Consider the following 25,943-nt stretch of genomic DNA (forward strand, 5'->3'; position numbering starts at 1 on the left):
CTTAAGATGATTTCTTTTTTTTTTTTTTTTTAAAGAAATATGCGAAAAAAGACGCTCTAACCAGTCGGCCATCGTGCCGCCAGCATTGCAACTAGGCTAGCAAAAACTTGTTTTCAAGCAGCTTAGAGTCTGATGAGACACTCGAGCCCCAATGTAAGACCAAGTAAAAGCATCGTTTTAATTTTCATTGTCAAGACAGCACATCACCACTGCAAAATTTCACTTTTTTCGTGTGCAGATTTTGCATGTTAAAAAAAAATAATGTTGGTGTTTTGGGGGGACAAGAACGATCAATTGAATTGCCATTCATTTCAATGGAGAACCATGATTTGAGATGAGTGTTTTGAGATAAAAGTGTAGTCACGAGATTAATTAAACGCATATCTCAAGGCACCACTGTAGTTTAAGCCATAAATATACAAGTTATGTTCCCCAAACACTTTAATATAATTTCCAACATCTTACAACAGGCGGCACGGTGAATGACCGGTTAGAGCGTCTGCCTCACAGTTCTGAGGACCCGGGTTCCATCCCCGGCCCCGCCTGTGTGGAGTTTGCATGTTCTCCCCCATGCCTGCGTGGGTTTTCTTCGGGAACTCCGGTTTCCTCCCACATCCCAAAAATATGCATGGTGGGTTAATTGACAACTCTAAATTGCCCGTAGGTGTGAATGTGAGTGCGAATGAAATTTGTTTGTATGTGCCCTGCGATTGGCTGTCAACCAGTTCAGGGTGTACCCCGCCTCCTGCTCGATGATAGCTGGGATAGGCTTCAGCACGCCCGCGACCCTAGTGAGGAGAAGCAGCTCAGAAAATGGATGGATGGATGGATGGATCTTACAACATTGTCCTTAAAAATAAATGATTTTCCGATGATTTGATTTAGAAAAAAATACACCGTAAGTGCGAAGACACTGGGGTGTATTATGTCACCTTCACAACCTGTAAAAATAACAATTCTCTAGCAATAACCAGATCTTCCTTTTTTTTCCAGCTTGAACTTTATAATAGCCACTCAGCAGAGCAAAAACATACACGAGGCGAAGACTCTTCATAATTTCTACCATTAACAAGCCAGGCTAAACTTAGCTCCTCCCCAACATACAAATATCTTAAACAGTTGAGGTGTATCACTCCAATATGCTTCCTTGACAGCAATTAATACTTCCATATTGGATAGGATCTTTTGCATCTTGGGACATTAGAGAAAAGCACCAATATAGGCCCTAAGATTTTTATATTATTTTTTTTCTTTAGCAGAAAGTTGAATTTGTGTTTAGTGAACCGTGAATAGGCGAGCATTAACTGCACTAACTTGAAAGTTGATATTAGAAGTGCTTAAAGGGATGAAAGATTTCCAATAAACCTTCATGTTTTGCCAAGGTTTTCGCACGAGAAGACCAAAAGTTCAAAAGGGGAAGCTCAACCGTGATTTTTCCATTCACATTCCAAAGACAACTGTACACAATCAGTTCCTTCGTCCACTCTAAATAAGAAACACGCAGGTGACATAAATCAATCCTATAGTGCCTCTGTGAGCGATAAGCCCAAGCGTTGCAGTTTGGAAATCTTCCCTTGTTGCACAAACAAAATTCCATGTTGTCAGTCTGCCACAAGACTCGCGTGACACGCGAGTTAGCATATGGCTCTTAATAACATGCACTCGCTTGTTGCGATTATTTACTTTCCCCTTGCGACATGTGCTGAATGCTCAAAACTCCTTTCGACACAAGAGTGGAGGGGAAAAAGGGATGACAGGACGCGTGTGCTCGCCAAGCGGGATGGGATGAGTGTATGCAGACTGCAGAAAGTGTTTGTGCTTGTATATGTGGCAGTCAATTTTAAAGTCGCACTCTGCCAACATGCAATAATGTGAGCCTACATATGGACGGCAGATTACAGCATACTCTGATGAGGTTAGAACGAGATATGACATTGAATTTACATCCAGGTCCAGAATAAAATGTATTTGTACTATATAAATGTCCTTGTTCTTGGTTCTTGTCTTGTAAAGGGTGATATAAAAAGTCTGTTCAAATGCCAAGATTTTGTTGTATTAAAAAAAAAAAAATGAGAACAAAATAATCAATTTCAAAATTTCAACCTTCCCCACTTGTGTTTTGGAGATTTTGTTATGTTATATTTTATTACAGACATACTGTATTTTAAATAGTAGCCTAATAATTATGGTCGTGTCTCTTAACATACATGCAACCTTGTTACTAAAAACCTTTTTAGCCATCTAGTGGAAGAAAATAAAAGTAAGCTATATGACTCATCAGCAATTACATCATCAAGCTAATTTCACTGACATTATTATGTTTTACATTTTTTCAATGTTTTCAGTCATTATGGCATGTGCTTCTAAACAATGCAACCCTGATGCTGATGAAAAGGCATTAAAAATGTTTTCTAATGATGTATAGATTGTGGTAATCGGGTTATATATGGTGAAGTTACGTCCGTTTAAAGATCGGAAGCGGCGTTTCAGCGTTAGCCTAGCAACGGCGGTTGCAGAGAACCCCAAGCTTTCTGTTGATGTGGTTTTCTTTGTTTTGCACATTTGGAGCAACTGATAAGTGTCGTTAATTTCTTTTTTTTCTTTTTTTTTTTTTTTTTTTGAGCGGCAACACAATTTATTTATTGTCAGGCCAAAATCAGCACCAAAAAGCATTTGTGAGTCACGGAAAAGTGGGAAAATTAATTTGCATTAAAGGAATTAAAAACATCAAGAAACAGTACAAGTGGATGAATTGTATAGGCCAGGGTATATGCTAAGATAACTATTCCTTTTAAAGCAGAGGGGGAGTAAACGGCGCCATATTTTCACATGATACGAGGTAAATATGCTCTATTAGTGGTATGCAGATGCTAGCAGTGGTATGTTGTTTAGCTAGGATGCTTTAGTGTAGTGGTTGTACAATATGGTGTTATTTTAGTGCATTTTACGCCACAAAGGCTCAGGATTCATAGTCATAAATCTGATTCTGGTCATATTTCTGTCATAAACATGGGACTTTATCCCTGTCGCCGCTGTTTTAGTGGTAGGTAGGCAACTAGCGAGACTATAGGTAGCTCACTGGCGTTCTACCATGGTGAATTTCAAGATTCTAGTAGTTGGAATCGAAATTCACAGCGATAGAATGCTGTTGAGCTAACTAGCTAGATAGCTAATTAGCTTGGTAGCTAGGTACATACTGTAGCTATCTCTAGCTAACTGGTCTGAGTGGTAGCTAGCTCGCTAGAGATATATGGATCGCGAGATAGAATGATCTAGATCAAGGTAGTGAGACAGTAGGATAGCCAAGGTAGTTAGCTACCTAGGGATGATAGCTTGATAGAGCTAAATAAAGCTAACAGCGCACTAGTGGTGATATGTATGTCATAACTTTAGGACTATCCACTGTTTTAGTTGTAGTTAGCTAACTAGCAAGTAAACTAACTAGCTTACCAACTTTCTATCTGTAGCTCGGCTAGCATTTTGAAATTCACAGAGACAGAAAGCTAGTAAAATTGTTAGCTTGGTAGGTAGCTACTTGTAGATGATAGATAGCTAAATAGACAGCTAGAAAAAGCTATTACGATAGCTAGTCAGCTCGCTAGGTAGCTAACTACGCGGAGATTATAGATAGGAAGGTAGCTAGTGGTAATTTCCCTCCCCCCCCCCACAAATTCAGGCCTTTAGCCATTGTAGTGGCTCTTAGTGTTGATGTAGGGTAATTATTATTCTTCATATTATTATTATTAGCATGATGATGGATGGATGGAAATATTGTCCCCTACGAGCTGGCAGATTCCTCAGGCTTCTTCTCTGCCTCCTCCTCTGCCGCGCCGGCGATCTTCTCTGCTGCGTCCTCAACCATCTTTTCCGTCTCGACTTTTGATCGGTTTCGTCCTGGGGGATCACATTGTTCTTGAACAGTTAGCATAGCAGCTAACACAGCTAGCATTTAGTCTTCAGCAAAAACCCCAGCATTAGCATTGATTTGCAACCTTGTTGTAATTAAGAGCAACACTCAAATTAGTATTCAAATAAATTGTAACTTTTTCAAAATTGTAAAGTATTTCTTCAGCAATACTTTGGAAATATGCCAGTATGTTTTTGCAGGTGCCCATCTGTACTGTTGATGGTTGAGCTGGACGGATCAAAATTTATGCTGGTTTATGACCTGTTTTTCTTAAAAACGTAACAAACCAAACTGTCCTCCAATTTTGGAATGACCCAGAAACTGAGCATTCATCGTTTATGATACATCTCCTGCGTCTCAGTACGTACAGTACGAACGTCTTGGGGGCGTGCGTTTGAATCTTTTACAGCGGTGTCAACCTTTTACGCACTCGCGCTGTGAAATATGATTGGGGTTTCAAGGCTCCACGGCAGCAGCTCCTCTCTCTCTCCTCACCGCGCTGCACAGCACCTTATACGGCTCGCCGGGGCACCCCCAGTCCTCAGAAACGCATTCGGGGACGACCCTCACCCACTTCCACTCCAAGTATGCCCTGCTCCTGAGCGGACGCCAAACCCATCTCCTTCAGTCCCACTTGACGATGGGCAGCCCCGGCGGCAACGGCAGCGTCCCCCGCAACGGCTCGGACCCGTTTGCTCGCAACGAGGACGTCGCGCAGATGGAGATCCTGGTGCTGAGCGTCACCTTCGTGGTGGCCGTCGTGGGCAACGTGAGCGTCCTGCTGGCCATGCACAACACCAAGAGGAAGATGTCACGCGTGCACCTCTTCATCCGCCACCTGAGCCTGGCCGACCTGGTGGTGGCCTTCTTCCAGGTTTTGCCTCAGCTGTGCTGGGACATCACGTTCCGCTTCTACGGGCCGGACTTCCTGTGCCGGATCGTCAAGCACCTGCAGGTGACCGGCATGTTCGCGTCCACCTACATGATGGTAATGATGACCGTGGACCGCTACATCGCCATCTGCCACCCGCTCAAGACGCTGCAACAGCCCACGCGGCGCTCGTGCGTCATGATCGTGTCGACGTGGACGTGCAGCCTGGTGCTGAGCGCCCCGCAGGTGTTCATCTTCTCCCTGAGCGAGATCCAGAACGGCACCGGCGTCCGGGACTGCTGGGCGCACTTCATCGAGCCGTGGGGTGCGCGCGCCTACATCACCTGGATCACCGTGGGCATCTTCCTGGTGCCCGTGGTCATCCTGGTGGTGTGCTACGGCTTCATCTGCCACAGCATCTGGAGGAACATCAAGTACAAGAAGAGGAAGCGCGCGGGCAACAAGGACGGGCTCATCGGCAAGAACTCTGTCAGCAGCATCACCACCATCTCCAGGGCCAAGCTGAGGACCGTCAAGATGACCTTCGTCATTGTGCTCGCCTACATCGTGTGCTGGGCGCCCTTCTTCACCGTGCAAATGTGGTCAGTGTGGGATGACAAGCTCTGGTTCACCGGTGAGCGTCACACTTTTGACACTTACTTCTCGGCGTGCGCACTTTTGGGAACGCACGCCTTTTATCGCGTTTTATCAAGAGCACCGCAAAAGCGTCAACATTTGTCACACGAGTTAAACCGCAATCATTTTAAATGCGTATTATTTTTATTTTGGAGCAAAGGGAAGAAAATATATTGTGACATCACGACTATACAATCGAATCTGACAAGGTCATAAAGCTGTCTGATCAAAATAATTTGTATGTTCAGTAAGTTCAAGTTTAGTTTGATCTAAATGGAAAAACTGGGTCAGAACCGGATCAAGCTTCTTGCCCCGGACACACAAAGATTTGTTCCTATTAAATTAAATTTAAAAGCACAGTCATTTAACATGTAAGTCTTATTTATAAAGTGTGGATTTTTCACCCAAATCAAATTTTGGTTGAAATTACACAAGGTTTGGTGGAGATATTAGTTTTCATATAGATTCATGATGTTAACCAATGTTACAAGTTCTCTTTTTTATTTTTTTTATAATCAATGTCATGTCCTTTTTAAAAGAATACACACAGAATGCCTTAATAAAAAAATATTTAATATTGTCACACCAAGCAGTTTCACAGAATTGTATAAACAAATTAAGCTAATGATGGATTAACATAATATTGTTGTTAAACCAGCAAAATACACTTGTGTAAATATTACACATTACATAAAGTGTGTGTGAGTGAGTGTGCACGCCAGCCTCCTCTTGTGTGTATAGCTTAGATGAGCAAAATGTGTGTGGCTGTTATTGCTCTCACATTTCACCACCAGAGGAATTAAACTCAGTCTAGCCCACAAGCCAAACGTGTTTTCTCTCTCTTTCAGATTCCCAGAATACGGCGGTTACTCTGACGGCACTGCTGGCCAGCCTGAACAGCTGCTGCAACCCGTGGATCTACATGATCTTCAGCGGCCACCTCCTGCAGGACTTTGTGCACTGCCTGCCCTGCTGCCAGCGAATGAACACCGACTTCCGCAAGGAGGACTCAGACAGCAGCCTGCGCAGGACCACGCTGCTCACCAAGGCCACCAATCGGAGCCCCACTGACAGTTCCGGCAACTGGAAGGAGCTGGACAATTACCCCAAATCCTCCGCTCAGGCCGAATAAATGTGCAGCCTGGCAACTGCTTACTGGCCTGTGGAATGGAAAATGGAAAGTACACATACAGTACATTGCAAGCACATCCAACCGTCGTGAGTGGAAATAAGGACACTCTAAAAATGATGTTCCACCTGTATTGTGTGTGCCTACATTTGTCTCAAAGGCTCACAGGGATTTTGAAGACAATCGGGGAGGAAACAACACAAAAGGCAGACATAATTAATGTACCATTGGTGACATATCTCCATGGGGCCATGGCTTTTTAAGTTGTTCTGTTGAATGTAGCCGTCTCACATGAAAGTTCAAGAGTGCATGTCAGAGAGCAATGGCATCCCATCTGCATTGTGTAAATGCTACAAGATACAACCATTCCCAATAATGCTATTGTGCATCAAAAGAAGCAAGTGTTTTTCTTATTATTGTGTGAATGCTGAGAGATGTGAACCCCCACTCTTTGGGGGACAGGGATCGAGCAAAACACTAAAGAGAGAGAATATCATAAGGCATCAACACCATGCTTGTAGCATGTACACAATCATGAACCTATGTTACATAAACGACTGTACATAACGACCCTGTTACCTTCCTTAAACAACAATTTGTTCGGGATGGAAGCACGATCATTCTTTCTCTCAGCCCAAAGACTTGTGAATTATCGTACTTTTTCCCCACAAGACCACCCCAAATTGTTTTTGCTAATCCTCTACGTTATTCACATGCTATGATATGCGATGGTAAATATGGTGGTTTATCAGCGGCCTTCATTTCTTTCATTCAATCGCATTTGGACTCCCAGGGAGCTAAAAAACTAAATGTGTGGCTTTTTAGGACCAATGGGCTAGATAATGTGTGGTTTGTTTGAATCAAATGTATTTTTTGTTTGTGGTGTGATCTTTTAATTTCCTTTAAGAAAAAATTATGTTTTGGAACTGATACGTGGTTGGGCCGAGTAAACTAGTCGCTCACACGTTCCAAACAAATCTGCTTGTGATTCTTTCTTTACATTTTCAAATGGCAATTGAAAATCAAAACATGAAAAAGTTACCAATTAATTGAAATGCCAATTGAAATGGAAGAATGAATGATACACAGATTTGTTTGGACCCTGTGAGCTTTTTCTTTACTTGGCCCAAACACGCTGCTGTGGTTGCAATTTTCAGTATCGCCACAGTGAGTCACTCACATGATTTGTTTGGCAGTTTATCTGTATCGGTTCTTAAACATTGGACTATCTTGAAGGAGATTAAAAGGTGAGATTGTGTAAAGGCAGTGGAAATGATGTCATGGCATTGCCTTAAAGCACTCACAGATTGCTTTATTTGGCCATTTCACTCAGCGACAGCACCTCAGCATTCAAACGCGACTGCTGAGGGAATTGCATGTTCGGGTTGCTTATAAAAAGCTGAATTTCTCGAATCGGTGGTAATTATATCCCATAGCAGCGCAGGGCAACCCAACCCCCTTTTTCCTGTCCAAGTTTTTACAAAGATAAAACCTCCACGGCGACCCCAAGGTGTTGAAAAGAACTAATGGAATTTGGACTGTACAGCGAAGAACCCACATCATCCGTCTTATTGATCAGCCAGCCTCTTTTTAGATGTACTTTTATGTCTGTTTAAGTGGATCATATGAGGAAAGCCTTTGACTGATCTGGGCTTTTGATTTACACTTCGGCCCCATTTTTTAAGCTTGCTCAAAGTCCTGTTTCATGTTGTGTCAGGTGGGCGCAAGCTTGCACGACTCCCGCAAGGACGGTTCTCATCTGGCTTCAAGCGTCCGGAAGCCCTTTGAAAATGCCAAACGTTCGTCAAGATGCTTTGATGCGCTGAGCTAGGCCGCCGTTCGGAGGAGCCGGCACACCTCCTGACCTCTGCATATCCCTCCCGTGGCCTCCTCAGTAGAGGCTCACACATTCCTCACACACCACGTCAGCTTTATTCTCTTCTGGCGTCTTGCGCTGATGACCGGCTGGGTGGTGGAAAAGGGGGGGGGGCTTTGTTTGGGCTTCAGATGTGCACAATTACCTGCACAATAATGTGGCCTGTAACACTGTACTGTAAATGTGCTTTGCGTTGGGATACTTTTCAACACGTGTACAGTACTGTGCAAAAGTCTAAAGATCACCATTAGATTTGTTCTTTTTGTAACTTTATAATGAGCATAATAACCAAATGTTACTAACCATGACTTCCACTGATATATATCAATTTGATATCAAAGTTATACGATATAACTTTGATAACTAAATTTCCCATGAAGATCTTGTGCACAGTGGGAGTAATTGCCAAGTTCAAACTATGCAATCTGGCAGGGGTTTTAAAATGTGGGGGATATTACTGTTGCCATAGTGACTCATATGTTAAGCAAACACTGTATCTGCACCGATCCTCAGCAATTCTAACCTCCAACTGTGTGACAACTGTGATTTGCTGTCTGTCAAAAAGGCTGTTGTTGCTGACATAAAACTAATGCACAGTACTGTACACACCTGGTGTATGAATAGTACTTGTTTTAAAACTGTAAATTCTATGCCTCTGTAATGCACATGTGAATATCTTGCAAATATATGTTTCAAACATGCCGGCCTCTTGCTTTCACATTCTGGACGCAGACTGCAATCATGGCGCAATTTCTCGGCGCCTCTGACAAGTCCCAAATGTTAATGCCGGCCAGTGAGCACAAAATTAACTTAGTCTGTTATTGTGACACACTTTGACTTTTGAGCGCACATTGTTGTGGAACGCAGAGGAGACTGAGTGGCTGGACACGCTCACACAGAATCACACATTGCATCTGACAACCTCAGTCAGTCTTACGGCAACACATAACGTCACTGCTGCCTGTCTTCTGCATGGAATTCAAATACAATGGTACGTTGCTCCTTCTCGTGTGCACACCTTAATAGACATATGGATATACATGGAGCCGGTCAAACCTCCTCAGTAAGCTGGAGTAATATTTGTCGTTCGTCGCAAAGGATAAAGAATATATGCCTATGATTATTGTTGTTTTCACTATCTACATATGTTGCTCCATCGTTTATGCTAAAATATCCTTTAATTAAAGGGTTACAGTGCTGCAACACTGATGCTATTCATTAGGACATTTGTGTTTTTCGTTTGTTAGCATAAAGCTAAAAATGTACACACTATATACATTTTGTGACATTTGTTTGGTGGTGTGTTGAGATTTTTCTAAAGTAATATACAGTAGGCTATGTACCATGGCTCAATGAAGGTGGGGAAATACTGCAATAGATGACGCTCAATCGCCTTTCTATATTCTAACACTTTTGATGGTTTGTTCGTTGTGCTTACATACACTTGTTACCAAGCAACACCCTCCCAACAGTTTTCATCAAAGCGTTCATCGGGGAGCTTTGCACGTCTTGATGACTTGGCCGTTGGTGTTCATTTCCAGCCTTGATACCAAGTTAAAGCGGGGTACATGCATACCAACAATCAGGCCAAATTGGAGCATTTTCCCTCAATCAAAGTCATCAATGGGCCGATTCGCGAGAAATTTAGATTTAAGGAATCAGACTTGTGATTGTCCATGCACATATACATATATATATATATAAAGAAGTCACTGATGGTGTAGTGGTACGCTCACCTGACTTTGGTGCAGGCAGCGTGGGTTCAGTTCCCACTCAGTGACGGTGTGAATGAGAGTGCGGATGGTTGTCCGTGTCTATATGTGCCCTGCGACTGACTGGCGACCAGTTCAGGGTGTAGTCCGCCTTTCGCCCGAAGTCAGCTGGGATAGGCTCCAGCGTCCCGCGACCCTAACCAGGATAAGCGTTGAAAATGGATGGATGGATATATATGAAGACAAGGACTAACAAACTAAATGACACAAGGCGAGATATGAATACTAGATATATCTCAAACCAGTTGGCTGATGTGTTACGATGCGCCATGAAGCTTCAGCTCGCCCTCACTAGAAATAGAAAAAAGGAAATTACTTACATGAGAGAAAAATGGAAGAGACCACTCGCAAAACGTGGTGGAGGGAAAACAGAGGCTCAAACTACGGCTAACGACAATGAGTAGACAACATTCCAGCAACTATCCATCCATCCATCCATCCATTTTCTGAGCTGCTTCTCCTCACTAGGGTCGCGGGCGTGCTGGAACCTATCCCAGCTATCATCGGGCAGGAGGCGGGGTACACCCTGAACTGGTTGCCAGCCAATCGCAGGGCACATACAAACAAACAACCAACCATTCACACTCACATTCACAACTACGGGCAATTTAGTGTCTCCAATTCATGCATGTTTTGGGGATGTGGGAGGAAACCGGAGCACCCGTAGAAAACCCACGCAGGCACGGGGAGAAGATGCAAACTCCACACAGGCGGGGCCGGGGATTGAACCGTAGTCCTCAGAACTGTGAGGCTGACGCTCTAACCAGTCGTCCATCGTGCCACCTTCCAGCAACTCGCTCCCATCTATCCAATGCTTACGGACATAACTAATGAAGATGCAGAGCAGGTGTGTGCTTCAACACAGAAGCACAGGATCATGACAGGAAGTTAACAGCTGATCAGCTGGTAGTTGCTAGCTACACAATGTAAAGTACAGTAGATGCCCAACTAAAGATAGAGAGTCGTTGTATACTGTATGTACCGTATTTTAAAAATTAGAGCATCTACAGTATGCCTACTCACAAAATGTTCGGGATATTTGGCGTTAGGAGGAAATGTAAGGATTAACCTAACCTTAACCTTTCTGGGTAAACTAAACTTTTGAATGCACATGTTCAACTGTTCACTTTTCAGTACTTTTTGCATCACTTGTGGTTCCTAAACAAGAAGCTGAATGGCAAAATTCATAAGAGGTATTTGGTCCAGGAATCGATCAATGCATTTTCAAGAACGTCTACTTTTATGCCTTCGTTTGACTCTTCCAGTCTCTTTGTTGGAACCTGCTGATGACACTCTAAAGTCTAACCTCAGTGGGCACTTCGCTCTGAGGACATCCTGTTTGAAACCTCGCAATGGCGATGTGTTGTTATTAGGTGTCACCTTGGTCTCATGGTGTCAAACTGTGAAAGTGAATAGCATGATGAAGAGGACAGTTTTAAATAGAAATCCTAATTGAACCAGAAAATGTTTTTGTCGATTCATGGATTAAACACCAGTTCTAAATGTTTCTCATTCAGCTCTTTGTTACAGAACAGAACCCAACCCAACCACTGTGAATCAGCACATTAATGCTGTGACAAATGATACAATTTCACTTAATACACTGAAAATTTACATTTCACCAACTATTACATTAACCTGTTTAACCACCTATTGCCGTTCATACAACAGAATAATAGCTTTGTGTTCAACTAAACAGGCCAAGATTTCACACTACGTAACTTGAGAGAAGATCATTATTTCTGTATATGTACGCTTTGTGAGATTTTTCTCAAGCCATGGCTTGGCTTTAGTAGAGGTTGGAAAACACGGGTGTAGAGCTCTGCTACAGACCTGCAAGAAACCCATCAGTTCCTCATTGGTAAAAGCAAATTTCTACTCAAAAGCATCACGGCACATCAGTTTGCTGCCACGAATTTGCTCCTGGCAGGTCTTGCAGCACTTTCAACACGTCTGATCCTCATTTTTAGTCATCTGGCTGCACAACACAAAGCGAGAGTCTGCCGAGACCATTGCACAAGCACTGCGGGGGCAGCACTATCGGCGATGGGGATTCAATCTTTATAAGTAAGGGGAACTTTACCAGCCTCCTGGTAAGCAAAAGTCAAACAATCACCAGGCCTGCTGTCAGGGATCATGTGGCTACTTCAGGCATTATGGAAGGGGGTGTCTAAGCTTTATGGACATATCTGGAATTCCCAGCCTAGCAGCCACTCTGCATCTCATTAGGCATGCCCGTCATTAAAAAGGAGCACGCCGGCCATGCTAATGTATGAGGGCTCAGGTCATCAGTCAACGTCTAGACTGAGTAAATACCTCAGAAGTAGACGATGGAGCTCCTCTGCAGGGAAATAACATTGGCTCCCGGAGGAGGCGGTTGGAAAAATATACAAGGAAGCCATAATAGTGATGCATTTACTTGAGGTGTTAAGTACCAAGCTCTCTGGCTAGTGCTACGTTAACACCAGTGTTTCCCAACCTTTCAGTCAAGGCACATATTCTACATTAAAAAAATCTCATGACTACTCGCCAAACAAAAATCTAAAAAAAAAGTATATATATATATATATATATACACACACACACACACAGACACACACAGAAATACTGACCATCTTGTCATGACCAAAAGAACAAGATCCCGGATACAAGCAGCCGAAATGAGCTTCTTCTGCAGGGTGTCAGAGCAAGGGTGAGAAGGTCGGTCACCCGGGAGGGGCTCGGAGTTGATCGAGAGGAGCCAGAGGAGGTGGCTCGTCAACTGGTTAAGATTCCTCCTGAGGTGTCCAGAGGACATTCCACCAGAAGGAGGCCCTGGGGACGAAGCAGGAAACACTGGAGAGACTGTGTGTCCCAGCTTGCCTGGGAACACCTTGAGATACTCCCAGAAGAGCTGGTGGCTGGGGAGAGGGAAATCTAGGCTTCCCGGTTTAAGATGCTGCCCCTGCGACCTGAACCTGAAAGAAAATGGATGATAATCTTGATAATGATGCTTTCATCTTAATTTCCTCACAAGAGTGTCAAGTGGTGTCAAGGATGAATTTTGGACCCCCAAGCAGACTCAACAAAAGAGGGAAATCAAACTGAATTTATTGAAACAAAGGAGAACAATAAATATATAAAACAAAACTAAGTTAATAAATGAAAAAAAAAGATCGATGTGTATAAACAACTAATACAAACAACACAAAACTAAATTGAAAGAGGTGAACGGAGCCACAGCAGAAGGAGGGGGGAAAAGAGGCAGTAAAACAGGCCAAAATCCAGTCTATGCAGGTATTGTTTAACTAAATGGGATGAGTGTAAAAATAAGTATGAATTTGAGATTTTAGAGAGAGGTAGCCACTCTAATTTCGGCAGGTAGGGCATTGGAGCCCGGCTAGAGACTGCTTTAGAACCTTCTCACTTCTTTTGAGCTCTCTGAGTCACCAAAAGACCAGCACGTTGCGAGCGTAGATCTGGAGATGGAACATACGGTAACTAATTTATTATTTTTAAAAAAAAACATTATTTTTGTTGTGCTTTAATAAGGAAAAATATCCCTGGGTTGTATAAAAACATAATAGAGTAATTCAATAATCTGGTTATATAAAGTGTAATTACTGTACGCACTGTAGTATTCGTGTGTTAGAGCTGTGCCTTTAAGGGGCGTGGCCTAGTCAGTGCCATCAGGAGCTTGAGTCTGGTTGGCGCCTCATCAGCTCTTTGCGAGTGTTCGAATTTTCCGTTTGCGTCTTTGACTCTTTGTCCCCTTAGAAAAACGTTGGAAAATGCATCATGTACAACCCCAATTCCAATAAATTTGGGACGTTGTGTTAAACATAAATAAAAACAGAATACAATGATTTGCAAATCATGTTTGACCTATATTTAATTGAATACACTACAAAGACAAGAGATTTAAAGTTCAAACTGATAAACATTATTGTTTTTAGCAAATGGTCATTAACTTAGAATTTTATGGCTGCAACACGTTCCAAAAAAGCTGGAACAGGGTCATGTTTACCACTGTGTTACATCACCTTTTCTTTTAACAACATTCAATAAACGTTTGTTGAAGCTTTGTAGGTGGAATTCTTTCCCATTCTTGCTTGATGTACAGCTTCAGTTGTTCAACAGTCCGGGGTCTCCGTTGTCGTATTTTACGCTTGATAATGTGCCACACATTTTCAATGGGAGACAGGTCTGGACTGCAGGCAGGCCAGTCTAGTACCCGCACTCTTTTACTATGACGCCATGCTGTTGTAACACGTGCAGAATGTGGTTTAGCATTGTCTTGCTGAAATAAGCAGGGGCGTCCATGAAAAAGACGTTGCTTGGATGGCAGTATATGTTTCTCCAAAACCTGTATGTACCTTTCAGCATTAATGGTGCCTTCACAGATGTGTAAGTTACCCATGCCATTGGCACTATCACAGCCCCATACCATCACAGATGCTGGCTTTTGAACTTTGCGTCCATAACAGTCCGGATGGTTCTTTTCCTCTTTGGCCCGGAGGACACGACAGCCACAATTTCCAAAAACAATTTTAAATGTGGACTCGTCGGACCACAGAACACTTTTCCACTTTGGATCAGTCCATCTTAGATGTGCTCGGGCCCAGAGAAGCTGGCGGCGTTTCTGGGTGTTGTTGATAAATGGCTTTAGCTTTGCATAGTAGAGTTTCAAGTTGCACTTACGGATGTAGCGCCGAACTGTATTTACTGACATTGGTTTTCTGAAGTGTTCCTGAGCCCATGTGTTGATATCCTTTACACATAGATGTCGGTTTTTGCTGCAGTGCCGCCTGAGGGATCGAAGGTCACGGGCATTCAATGTTGGTTTTCGGCCTATATTATGGACCATAGATAATGAAATCCCTAAATTCCTTACAATTGTATGTTGAGGAACATTGTCCTTAAACTGTTTGACTATTTTCTCACGCACTTGTTCACAAAGAGGTGAACCTCACCCCATCTTTGCTTGTGAATGACTGAGCAATTCAGGGAAGCTCCTTTTATTCCCAATCCTGGCACCCACCTGTTCCCAATTAGCCTGTTCACCTGTGGGATGTTCCAAACAGGTGTTTGATGAGCATTCCTCAACTTTCTCAGTCTTTTTTGCCACCTGTCCCAGCTTTTTTTGGAACGTATTGCAGCCATAAGATTCTAAGTTAATTATTATTTGCTAAAAACAATCTAGTTTATCAGTTAGAACATTAAATATCTTGTCTTTATAGTGTATTCAATTAAATATAGGTTGAACATAATTTGCAAATCTTTGTATTCTGTTTTATTTATGTTTAACACAACGTCCCAACTTCATTGGAATTGGGGCTGTAAGTCAAGGTACCACTGTAACTATACTGTGGTCACAATTCAAACATTTCTTGGGGGTTTGTTGTTGGTGTCTATACCATTTTATTTTATTTTTTTAATCCTTAAAAAAAATTCCACTGTTTTCCTCAATGTATTTTTGTTTTGCACTTCGAATGAATTCCTGCACAGGAAGCGCAGTCAATCTCAAAATCCATCTGACTTTGTTCTGACCCGCACAGGCTAGATGCAGCCAAGATGAGGAAACGTGTCACATTCCTCGTCTGCGGAGAGCTCCATACTTGATTTCCATGAGTGTTTTTCTCTCCGTACTGAGGGAGACTGAGGAGGAGATGGAGGGCTCGAACAAAGAAGTACAATTGATCCGATGTCAGCGAACGGCATGTGAACAAGGACATGGCGCGTCTCAGCCAATAAACACGTCTTCTATAGTAGCATTTGCTCTTCACAAACCCCACTCCCTCACGCAATAAGAATTTGTTCTGTCAGGAACAGCCAAGTTTTACATCAAATGCTACAGACAAAATAAATTGTGAGGTGGGTACCTGCCAGGATGGATGCCAGTTAGCATGCCAAAAACCCTAAAGCAAGGCACAGAAAAATGTAAAAATGGACTACAAACACCTATGCCAGTCAATCAGCTATTCAGGAGCACCTTGTCTCTCTAATGCCTACATCAGACTACAGGATATTAGCCCTGTTATTGGCCCGATTAGCTATCGCAGGCGAATTCCCAAATTAGGCCTGAGATATTTTGTCGGGAATGACAAAACTCCTTGTAGTGTGACATAATCCACGACCAACAATTTGGCCCAACGATACCCCTACGATGCCAAAATGAAGTCTAGCATGTTTGATTTTTTTTGGGATATCTTTCATGTAGTGTGACATATCAACGACAACTCTCCAACAGCGAACCTTGACATCGACCAATAGGATTGCGTATTGTGATCAGCGCAGCGCCTCCCGTGCTTGCCGTTGTCAACATACTTGGCCGCCGTTGTCAATAATTTATTCACACGCACAAACCAATATTTACCGACGCTTTAGGATGATTGGATAGGACGCCGGCATGTTTACATACAAATGGTAGCGCTAGCACTAGCTTGCTAGGCTACATAACATTTTGTTGCCTGCTTGTGAGCCGTATTGTATGAAAGGTTTGTGAACATACTGTACATCCAGCAATCCTTGAATGGATAGCCCATAACATCATGTCACAAGCACCCGGTGACACCACACGTTTTTGTCCTCTTTTTCTTTTTTTCCCCCAATTTTGCCACAGCGTTCCATTGTTTGACAACAACTTGCTGTCACCATGGTAATGGTTGTATCCGGTTGCGGTGAAAGGTGTCACGTTTTCTGGTCACGCCTCCCTGACAGAGTTTGATTTGACAAGATAAAGCCCAGTGATCGTAAAAGACGGGTGGTATCGGAATGCGACGTGTAGTGTTGCCACTGTCTGACCGAGATGCGGCAAGATTTTATCGCCGTAATCTGACATAGTGCAATGGTGAAAGGCCAAATTTGTCTTGTAGTCTGATCCAGGCATAAGGTAGCAACACATGGACAGCCAAACAATGTGCACCACCATTTTTCTCAAATTAGGTTGAGGATTTTATTTTTGTTTTTGTCAATTTTGTTAATGATAGAAGCGATTCTCCTGACCCCAGAAGCAAAATGGTACGGTCCCATTGTCTTATGTCTGATATATGGTAACATACGGACATTAAGTGGGCTGGTGGTCTAAATCTTTATTTTTATTTTAAGGAATTTTTATTCATCTTCTTGTTGTGTGATTTATAATGGAAACGTTTCCCCACCACTCCAAAATAAAAACTGGTACAACCCAATCATAATCATTTGCTAACAAACGCAAAATTACATTTGAAGGCGGTTAAGCCTAGGCCTGCGCTCATTTATGTATCATTTGAATTACTCTTATTTTTAGCGGTAGCAGTAAAAGCAGCAAGATTAAATATGCTGGATTCAAATGTTACACGGTTCTGGTGTCATTGTGCTAACTAGGTCACAAACAATTGGTGGTAAGAATGAAGAGTAAAGAAAACTCCACCCCCCGAATTAAATGTTGATTTTTACCTCCGCCAAGGATGCTATGTTATCATCACCATTTGTTTGTTAGTTTGTTATTTATTAACATTATACCACAAAACTACCTTAACGTCATCCATCGATCCATTTTCCGTACCGCTTATCCTCACTCGGGTCGCGGGTGTGCTAGAGCCTATCCCAGCTAACTGCAGACAGGAGCCAGGGTACACCCTGAACTGGTTGCCAGCCATTCGCAGGGTACATTTAAACAAACAACCATTCGCACTCACATTCATACCTACGGACAATTTAGTGTCTTCAATTAACCTACCGTGCATGTTTTTGGGTTGTGGGAGGAAACCGGAGTACCTGGAGAAAACCCAAGCAGACACAGGGAGAACATGCATACTCCACAAAGACGAGGCCGGATTTGAACCCCGGTCCTCAGAACTGTGAGGTGGATGTGCTAACCAGTAGGCCACTGTCATAATTTGTTAAATTGTAAACAAGCAAAAAAAAATCCTCAAACTTGTTATTATTAGTAGTGGTAGTAGTTGTAGTATATTGTAGTATGTCAGTTTCAAATAATCATCCTCTCCAAGCGGATGAAAGCCTGCTGAGCCAGGCATGGCAACAACAATAACGACAACAAGAGCATTCAAAGAACTCCCCTGTTTTTCCTCAAGGGAAGTTAAGACAATTGTAGTTGTAGCTGGCACTCCTTGGCCGCGTGTTCGTCATACATTCTGTTCTTTCGCTAAGCCATGTGTTGTTTTTATTCAGTTAAATAAGAATAATGGCTTCTGTGGAGTCAATACATGTGGAAGTCATTTTTTAGCAGATGAGGATTGAATGACATGCAACTCTCCTCCCCTTCCTTCCCCACCATTGTTCTCTTCCCATATTCCAAATAACAGACATTTCGTCCTTTAGTATTGATCTCATTTCCACAAGTATTTTTTTGCGTGTACACCTCCGGCACACATACACGTACACAACATAAAATAAATAATTGCTGAAGACAGAAGTTATTTTCGTAAAACTTTGGCCAGAGGCAGCCTATTAAATTTGGGTGAGAATCAAGATAATTGTGCAGACAATAGGGGTGGGAATTGCACAGTAACCCTCGATACGATCCGTATTTTCAAAAGTAAATTCAGTTTGAAATTTTTCTTTCCGGTTCAAAATGGTAAAACATCAGGAAAATTTTGATAATGACAACATTTGCAATAAAGCACATCATGAAGCTCAATGGTCTCTGAGCACTCGATGTAACTAAAAAAGGGAAAATTTGTACATTAAGCATATCTAATTAAAGCATAAAAATAAATAAAAATAAAACATTTCGCCAACATATTACCATCAATATTCCATCATAACGCCAATTGTTGTCCAATTGATGATTTCAATCCATTTTCTGAGCCACTTCTCCTCACTAGGGTCGTGGGTGTGCTGGAGCCTATCCCAGCTATCATCGGGCAGGAGGTGGGGTACAATTAACCTCAATTAACTTACCATGCATGTTTTTGGGATGTGGGAGCAAACCGGAGTGCCCGGAGAAAACCCACACAGGTACGAGGAGAATATGCAAACTCCACACAGGCGGGGCCGGGGATTGAACCCCGGTCCTCAGAACTGTGAGGCAGACGCTCTAACCAGTCGTACACCATGCCGCAATTGCTGATTTGAGAGACAAAAACGATTCACAGTTAGTATTACCTAAAAAGCGCGACACAAACAGTAAATTCACTTTAATTATTGTGTGGTATATTTAATGTAACTAGTGGTGTAGTAGTAACAAAGTCACAATGATCTACCCCTGTCTAAGGCTTGGATTTCCACTGCATGGTTGAGATGACACAATTACGATTTCAATTCAACCAACTTTTTTGCTCTAAAGTGGCAAATTGGGATCTCGGTCATAACTGTGTAAATAGAAAATAAAACATACAGAATAGGATGTCTTCAGATCGGAATCATGTCTCTTCTAAATGTGGATACAAATCTGATCCATATCCAATCTATGGCAAAGAATCAGTAGCTTCCACTGACAACCCAAGCTAAACTTGGCTCCTCCCTGACATACTAAGCTACTAGCCTCTTAGTCGATATGTATCTCTTCAACATACAGTGGAATCTCGATTTAACGGACCCGGAAACAACGGACTTCGGATTTAATGGAGAGAAAATAGTTGGAATTTAAAACGTTTTTAAAAAATGTTTAAAGGTAAGTTTAGGTCAACATTAAAACTTTTCAAACATTGTCAAGCTTTTTTACATTTCTTTACAATAATTTTGTGCTGTACTGAGTGTTATTAGGCCACGAAAAAGTGCTTCAAATTAAGGGACAAACTGTTTTAATGCATGACCCCTCCCCTATTAGTCTGTTAAATCAAGGTTCCACTGTACTTCCTAGACACCAATTACTACTTTGCTATTAGTGTGGGCTTTGGTGCCATCTTGTTGCACCTTAGAACATACCAGTAAGAGCACAAAAAATCCAAAAAGCTGAGTTTTTCAACAAATAACTGAGGTTTTATTGATTGTATGAAGTTTTCATTTCGAACATCCAGTAAAAATATCTATCCATCCATTTTCTTTACCGCTTATCCTCAAATAAAAAAATAATAATAATCACAATATAAATATTCCATACTAAAACACCATGTACAGTCAATCTGAAAATGATTAGGAAGAAGTTAACACGGTACGGTGAATAGGTGAATTTGTGAATAGCGAACCATGAATAGGCAGGGGTTCACTGTTGTAGTTAGGACAAAAGCAAATAAATCACATAGTTTACATGATGCCATTTGGTAACTATTTACATGCACATTTGTGCACATTTCAGTCACGGTGAGTAGTGTACATACGTCTAGCATAGTCAATTAGACATATCCATCCATTTTCTACCGCTTATCCGAGGTCGGGTCACGGGGGCACTTCCTTCTCCCCAGCCACTTCATCCAGCTCTTCCGGGGGGATCCCAAGGCGTTCCCAGGCCAGCCGAAGGATGTAGTCTCTCCAGCGTGTCCTGGGTCGTCCACGGGGTTTCCTCCCGGAGGGACGTGCCCGGAACACCTCACCAGGGAGGCGACCGGGAGGCATCAGAATCAGATGCCCCAGCCACCTCATCTGGCTCCTCTCGATGTGGAGGAGCAGCGGCTCTACTCTGAGATCCTCCCGGATGATCGAGCTTCTCACCCTATCTCTAAGGTAGAGCCCGGACACTCTGCGGAGGAAACTCATTTCGGCCGCTTGTATCCGGGATCTCGTTCTTTCGGTCACGACCCACAGCTCGTGACCATAGGTGAGGGTAGGAACGTAGATCGACCGGTAAATCGAGAGCTTCGCCTTCCGGCTTAGCTCCTTCTTTTCCACAACGGATCGATACAAAGTATGCATCACTGCAGACGCTGCACTGATCCGCCTGTCGATCTCCCGTTCCATTCTTCCCTCACTCATGAACCCAAGAAACTCCTCCACTTGGGGCAGGATCTCATCTCTGACCTGGAGAGGGCACACCACCCTTTTCCGACTGAGGACCATGGTCTCAGATTTGGAGGTGCTGATTCTCATCCCAGCCGCTTCACACTCAGTTGCGAACTGCTCCAGTGAGAGTTGGCGGTCACAGCTTGATGAAACCAACAGAACCACATCATCTGCAAAAAGCAGAGATGCAATACTGAGGCCACCAAACCGGTCACCCTGTACGCCTCGGCTGCGCCTAGAAATTCTGTCCATAAAAGTTATGAACAGAATCGGTGACAAAGGGCAGCCTTGGGGGAGTCCAACCCTCAGCGGAAACGAGTCCGACTTACTGCCGGATATGCGGACCAAACTCTGACTCCGGTCGTACGGGGACCGAACAGCCCGTATCAGGGGGTTCGGTACCCCATACTCCCGAAGCACCCCCACAGGACACCCCGAGGGACACGGTCAAACGCCTTCTCCAAGTCCACAAAACACATGTAGACTGGTTGGGCGAACTCCCATGCACCCTCGAGGACCCTGCCAAGAGTGTAGAGCTGTTCCACTGTTCCACGGCCAGGACGAAAACCACACTGCTCCTCCTGAATCTGAGATTCAAACTTCCCGACGGACCCTCCTCTCCAGCACCCCTGAATAGAACTTACCAGGGAGGCTGAGGAGTGTGATCCCCCTGTAGTTGGAACACACCCTCCGGTCCCCCTTCTTAAAAAGGGGGACCACCACCCAGTCAGCCAATCCAGAGGCACTGTCCCCGATGTCCACGCGATATTGCAGAGGCATGTAAACCAGGACAGCCCTACAACATCCAGAGCCTTGAGGAACTCCGGGCGTATCTCATCCACCCCCGGGACCCTGCCACCGAGAAGCTTTTTAACCACCTCGGTGACCTCAATCCCAGAGATAGGAGAGCCCGCCTCAGAGAACCCAGACTCTGCTCCCTCATGGGAAGGCGTGTCGGTGGAATTGAGGAGGTCTTCGAAGTATTCTCCCCACTGGCTCACAACGTCCTGAGTCGAGGTCAGCAGCCCCCCATCCCCACTATACACAGTGTTGATCGTGCACTGCTTCCCCCTCCTGAGACGCCGGATGGTGGACCAGAATTTCCTCGAAGCCGTCCGGAAGTCTTTCTTCATGGCCTCACCGAACCCCGCCCATGCCCAAGTTTTTGCTTCAGTGACCATCAAAGCTGCATTCTGCTTGGCCAGCCAGTACCCATCAGCTGCCTCAGGAGTCCTACAGGCCAAAAAGGCCCGATAGGACTCCTTCTTCAGCTTGACGGCATCCCTCACTGTTGGTGTCAACCAACGGGTTTGGGGATTGCCGCCACGACAGGCACCAACCACCTTACGGCCACAGCTCCGGTCGGCCGCCTCAGCAATGGAGGTGCGGAACATGGTCCACTCGGACTCGATATCCCCCGCCTTCCCCGGAACATGAGCAAAGTTCTGCCGGAGGTGGGAGTTGAAACTCCTTCTGACAGGGGATTCCGCCAGATGTTCCCAGCAAACCCTCACAATACGTTTGGGCCTGCCACGTCGGACTGGCATCTTCCCCCACCATCGGAGCCCACTCACCACCAGGTGGTGATCAGTTGACACCTCCGCCCCTCTCTTCACCCTAGTGTCCAAGACATGCGGCCGCAAGTCAGATGACACGACCACAAAGTCGATCATCGAACTGCAACCTAGGGTGTCCTGGTGCCAAGTGCACGTGTGGACATCCTTATGCTTGAACATGGTGTTTGTTATGGACAAGCCGTGATGAGCATAGAAGTCCAATAACAGAACACACTCGGGTTCTGATCAGGGGGGGCCGTTCGTCCCAATCACGCCCTTCCAGGTCTCACTGTTATTGCCCACGTGAGCATTGAAGTCCCCCAGCAGAACGATGGAGTCCCTAGTGGGAGCGCTCGCCAGCACCCCCTCCAAGGACTCCAAAAAGGGTGGGTACTCTGAACTGCTGTTTGGTGCATAGGCACAAGCAACAGTCAGGACCCGTCCCCCCACCCGAAGGCGGAGGAAGGCTACCCTCTCGTCCACCGGGGTGAACCCCAACGTACAGGCGCCGAGCCGGGGAGCAATAAGTATACCCACACCTGCTCGGCACCTCTCACCGTGGGCAACCGTGGCAAGTGGAAGAGAGTCCAACCCCCTCTCGAGAGGACTGCTACCAGAGCCCAAGCTGTACGTGGAGGCGAGTCCAACTAAATCTAGTCGGAACTTCTCGACCCCCACCTCCAGGCCTGGCTCCAGAGGGGGGCCCCGGTGAGCCGCGTCCGGGCAAGGGAAACCTGAGTCAATTTTTTGTCTTCGTCATAAGGGGTCTTTGAGCCGTGCTTTGTCTGGTCCCTCACCTAGGACCTGTTTGCCATGGGTGTCCCTACCAGGGGCGTGAAGCCACAGACAACTTAGCTCCTAGGATTATTGGGACACACAAACCCCTCCACCACAGTAAGGTGACGGCTCAAGGAGGGGCAATAAGACATACTTCAACTGTAATAATGTTTGTATCCAACTATGTTGTGGAAAGCTCACATTAGCGAATTGGTGCTGTGAGCATAACATTAAAGGGTTTCAATCAACTCTCTTGGCAATGATGTCATATTTACCACCACTCTAAGAAAATGAAAAGAGCATATTAAAATGCTGGAATAGCATCCCCTGTCTGGGGAAGCTAATTTCTTCACAAGTTTGCCCTCGGTGATGCTTGATTTACAGGCTTTCGCCACGCTTTATGAAAGATTTAAAGTCACAACAAAATAATAATAAATCAAACATTTGTTTGATGTCATGCTGTTGACAGATGATAGATTCTCTGCGAGTGTAGCCTACAAACCAGGTGGGACCTCTCAGAGGAAGAGGCAAGCATGGGAGTCTGTTTATTTCAGTATTCCTTCCATGAAAAGCGCGTCGAAAAGGTAGCTCTGTACTGTATTTTGCTTGTAATTCAACAAGACATTCCGTGGGAGAGTGAAACATAAGCAATTAGGGGTCCACCGGGGCTCTTTTTGGAGCATTATCTTTAGCCATTATGTACATGTTTACATTATGTCTACAAGTGAGGGAAACCATACAACATTTTTTAAAAAAACATTTTCTACTGATTTACAAACTCTGCCAATATACAGTATGTGATGTAACAGATATTAATAATCATCAGTCTTTGCGCTCATCTGGTAAATGTCTTGAATGTTTGTTGAAGCATGTTGCTTCACAATTCACAGTGTCCTCCTCAGCCTTACATTTTTATCAAAATACAAATAAATACTTATTCTATGACTGCCCATCATTCACATGGGCCAATTCACCGAATCTTTGCTATTTGCGTGTTATACAGTAACTCCCTCAAAATAAATGTACATTTCTGTCTTTTTTCCAGCTCTAAATCTAATAATATACATACTGAAATTTCAGGCCTCAGATTTTGGCTCCGACCTTCCTGTTTGGAGTTTGGATGTTCTCCCTGTGATTGCATGGGTTTTCACTGGGTACTTCGGCTTTCTCCCACATTCCCAAAAAACATTCATGTTCGGGAAATTGTCCATAGTTGTAAATTTATGTATGAATGGTTGTTCGTCTACATGTGCCCTGCGATTGGCTGGGCACCAGTCCATGGTGTACCATGCTCCTCGCCTAAAGTCATCCTGGAGCAACTCAAGCTTACTCGTGACCCTAATGAGGACAAGCGCTTAAAAATATCGATGGGTGGCTAATTTTTTTCCTTCGCAAAAGTTTGTTTGTTTGTTGACAGGAATGCAAACTTTGCCACCCATTGCCCACTTCTGTTGCCCTTATAAGATATATTTGTCAACATTTTCCAAGAACGCCGCAGTCCACCTTTGATTTATTAATTTTGTTTTCAACATGTAATTTCTTTCATAGGAAATAATAGAAACAGTATGAAGGAGACAAAACTGCCAATATTTTTGTATTATTATTATTATTACACGAGCAAATTTTACGAGAAAAAGTTGTATATTTTCAAGAAAAAAGTAGAAAGGTTCTACCTTTTTGTGATTAAATTTGTAATATGAGAATAAAGTCATTTTTATGAGGGAAAATGAAGGAGTGATTTTGGAGGGGCAGTTTGTTGCCTGTGTAAGGATAAGCAATGTAAAGCATCTTAAGTTATACTTTTATCCATCCATCCATCCGTTCTCTGTATTGCTTACGCTCACTAGGGTCGCGGGCGTGCTGGAGCTTATCCCAGCTATCTTCGGGCGAGAGACGGGGTACACCCGAACTGGTTGCCAGCCAATCGCAGGGCACATACAAACAAACAACCATTTGCACTCACATTCACACCTACGGGCAATTTAGAGGTGTCAATTAACCTACCATGCATGTTTTTGGGATGTGGGAGGAAACCGGAGTGCCCGGAGAAAACCCACGCAGGCAGGGGGAGAACATGCCACGACAATTTCTTTCACATTTTTTTGGTTGTTGTTGTTGCAATTTTATTGAAAAAAATAATTCCTTCTATTTTGGATTGATTCCATTTTGACATACAGTTGTGACATACTGTATCAAAATGTGTAAGAAGTGTCAGTTAAAATGCTGTTTATAGGCACTGTGCGTGCGTTTGTGTGCGATCCTTATGCATGCACGTCACGGTGCATTCTGTGTACACGGATGACACATGCTGGTCAAAATACAAATGACAACTCACAGAGCACAATCAAGTAGGTCAGGGTTGTCCAAACTTTTTTTCTCTGAGGGCCACATACAGAAAAAAAAATTAAGGATACCAAGGCCACTTTGACATTCATCGGCTTTTTGTGAACATGCTAAAACCATCAAGCAATTATGATTATTTTGAGACACTGCTACGTCACATCTGTCACTTAAAGGTGATAAGGTGATAAAGGTTTTGGACTTTTCATGATTATTTTG

The 25,943-nt window shown here is 43.7% G+C and overlaps 1 protein-coding gene across 1 annotated transcript; it reads left to right on the forward strand.

The window, feature by feature from the left end:
* Positions 1-3,701: 3,701 nt before the first annotated feature.
* avpr1aa (arginine vasopressin receptor 1Aa) lies at positions 3,702-9,120 on the forward strand. Its single transcript, XM_061773926.1, has 2 exons — positions 3,702-5,412; positions 6,263-9,120. Exons 1-2 carry the CDS (start codon positions 4,548-4,550, stop codon positions 6,544-6,546), a joined length of 1,149 nt encoding a protein of 382 aa, XP_061629910.1. The 5' UTR covers positions 3,702-4,547; the 3' UTR covers positions 6,547-9,120.
* Positions 9,121-25,943: the final 16,823 nt, after the last annotated feature.

Source organism: Phyllopteryx taeniolatus, chromosome 5 (assembly GCF_024500385.1).
Source record: "Phyllopteryx taeniolatus isolate TA_2022b chromosome 5, UOR_Ptae_1.2, whole genome shotgun sequence".
Taxonomy (NCBI): Eukaryota; Metazoa; Chordata; class Actinopteri; order Syngnathiformes; family Syngnathidae; genus Phyllopteryx; species Phyllopteryx taeniolatus.

Coding starts and splice junctions, on each gene's coding strand:
- avpr1aa (XM_061773926.1), top strand. CDS start 4,548: ATGGGCAGCCCCGGCGGCAACGGCAGCGTCCCCCGCAACGGCTCGGAC. Junction 5,413..6,262: donor TGACAAGCTCTGGTTCACCG/GTGAGCGTCACA, acceptor TCTCTCTTTCAG/ATTCCCAGAATACGGCGGTT.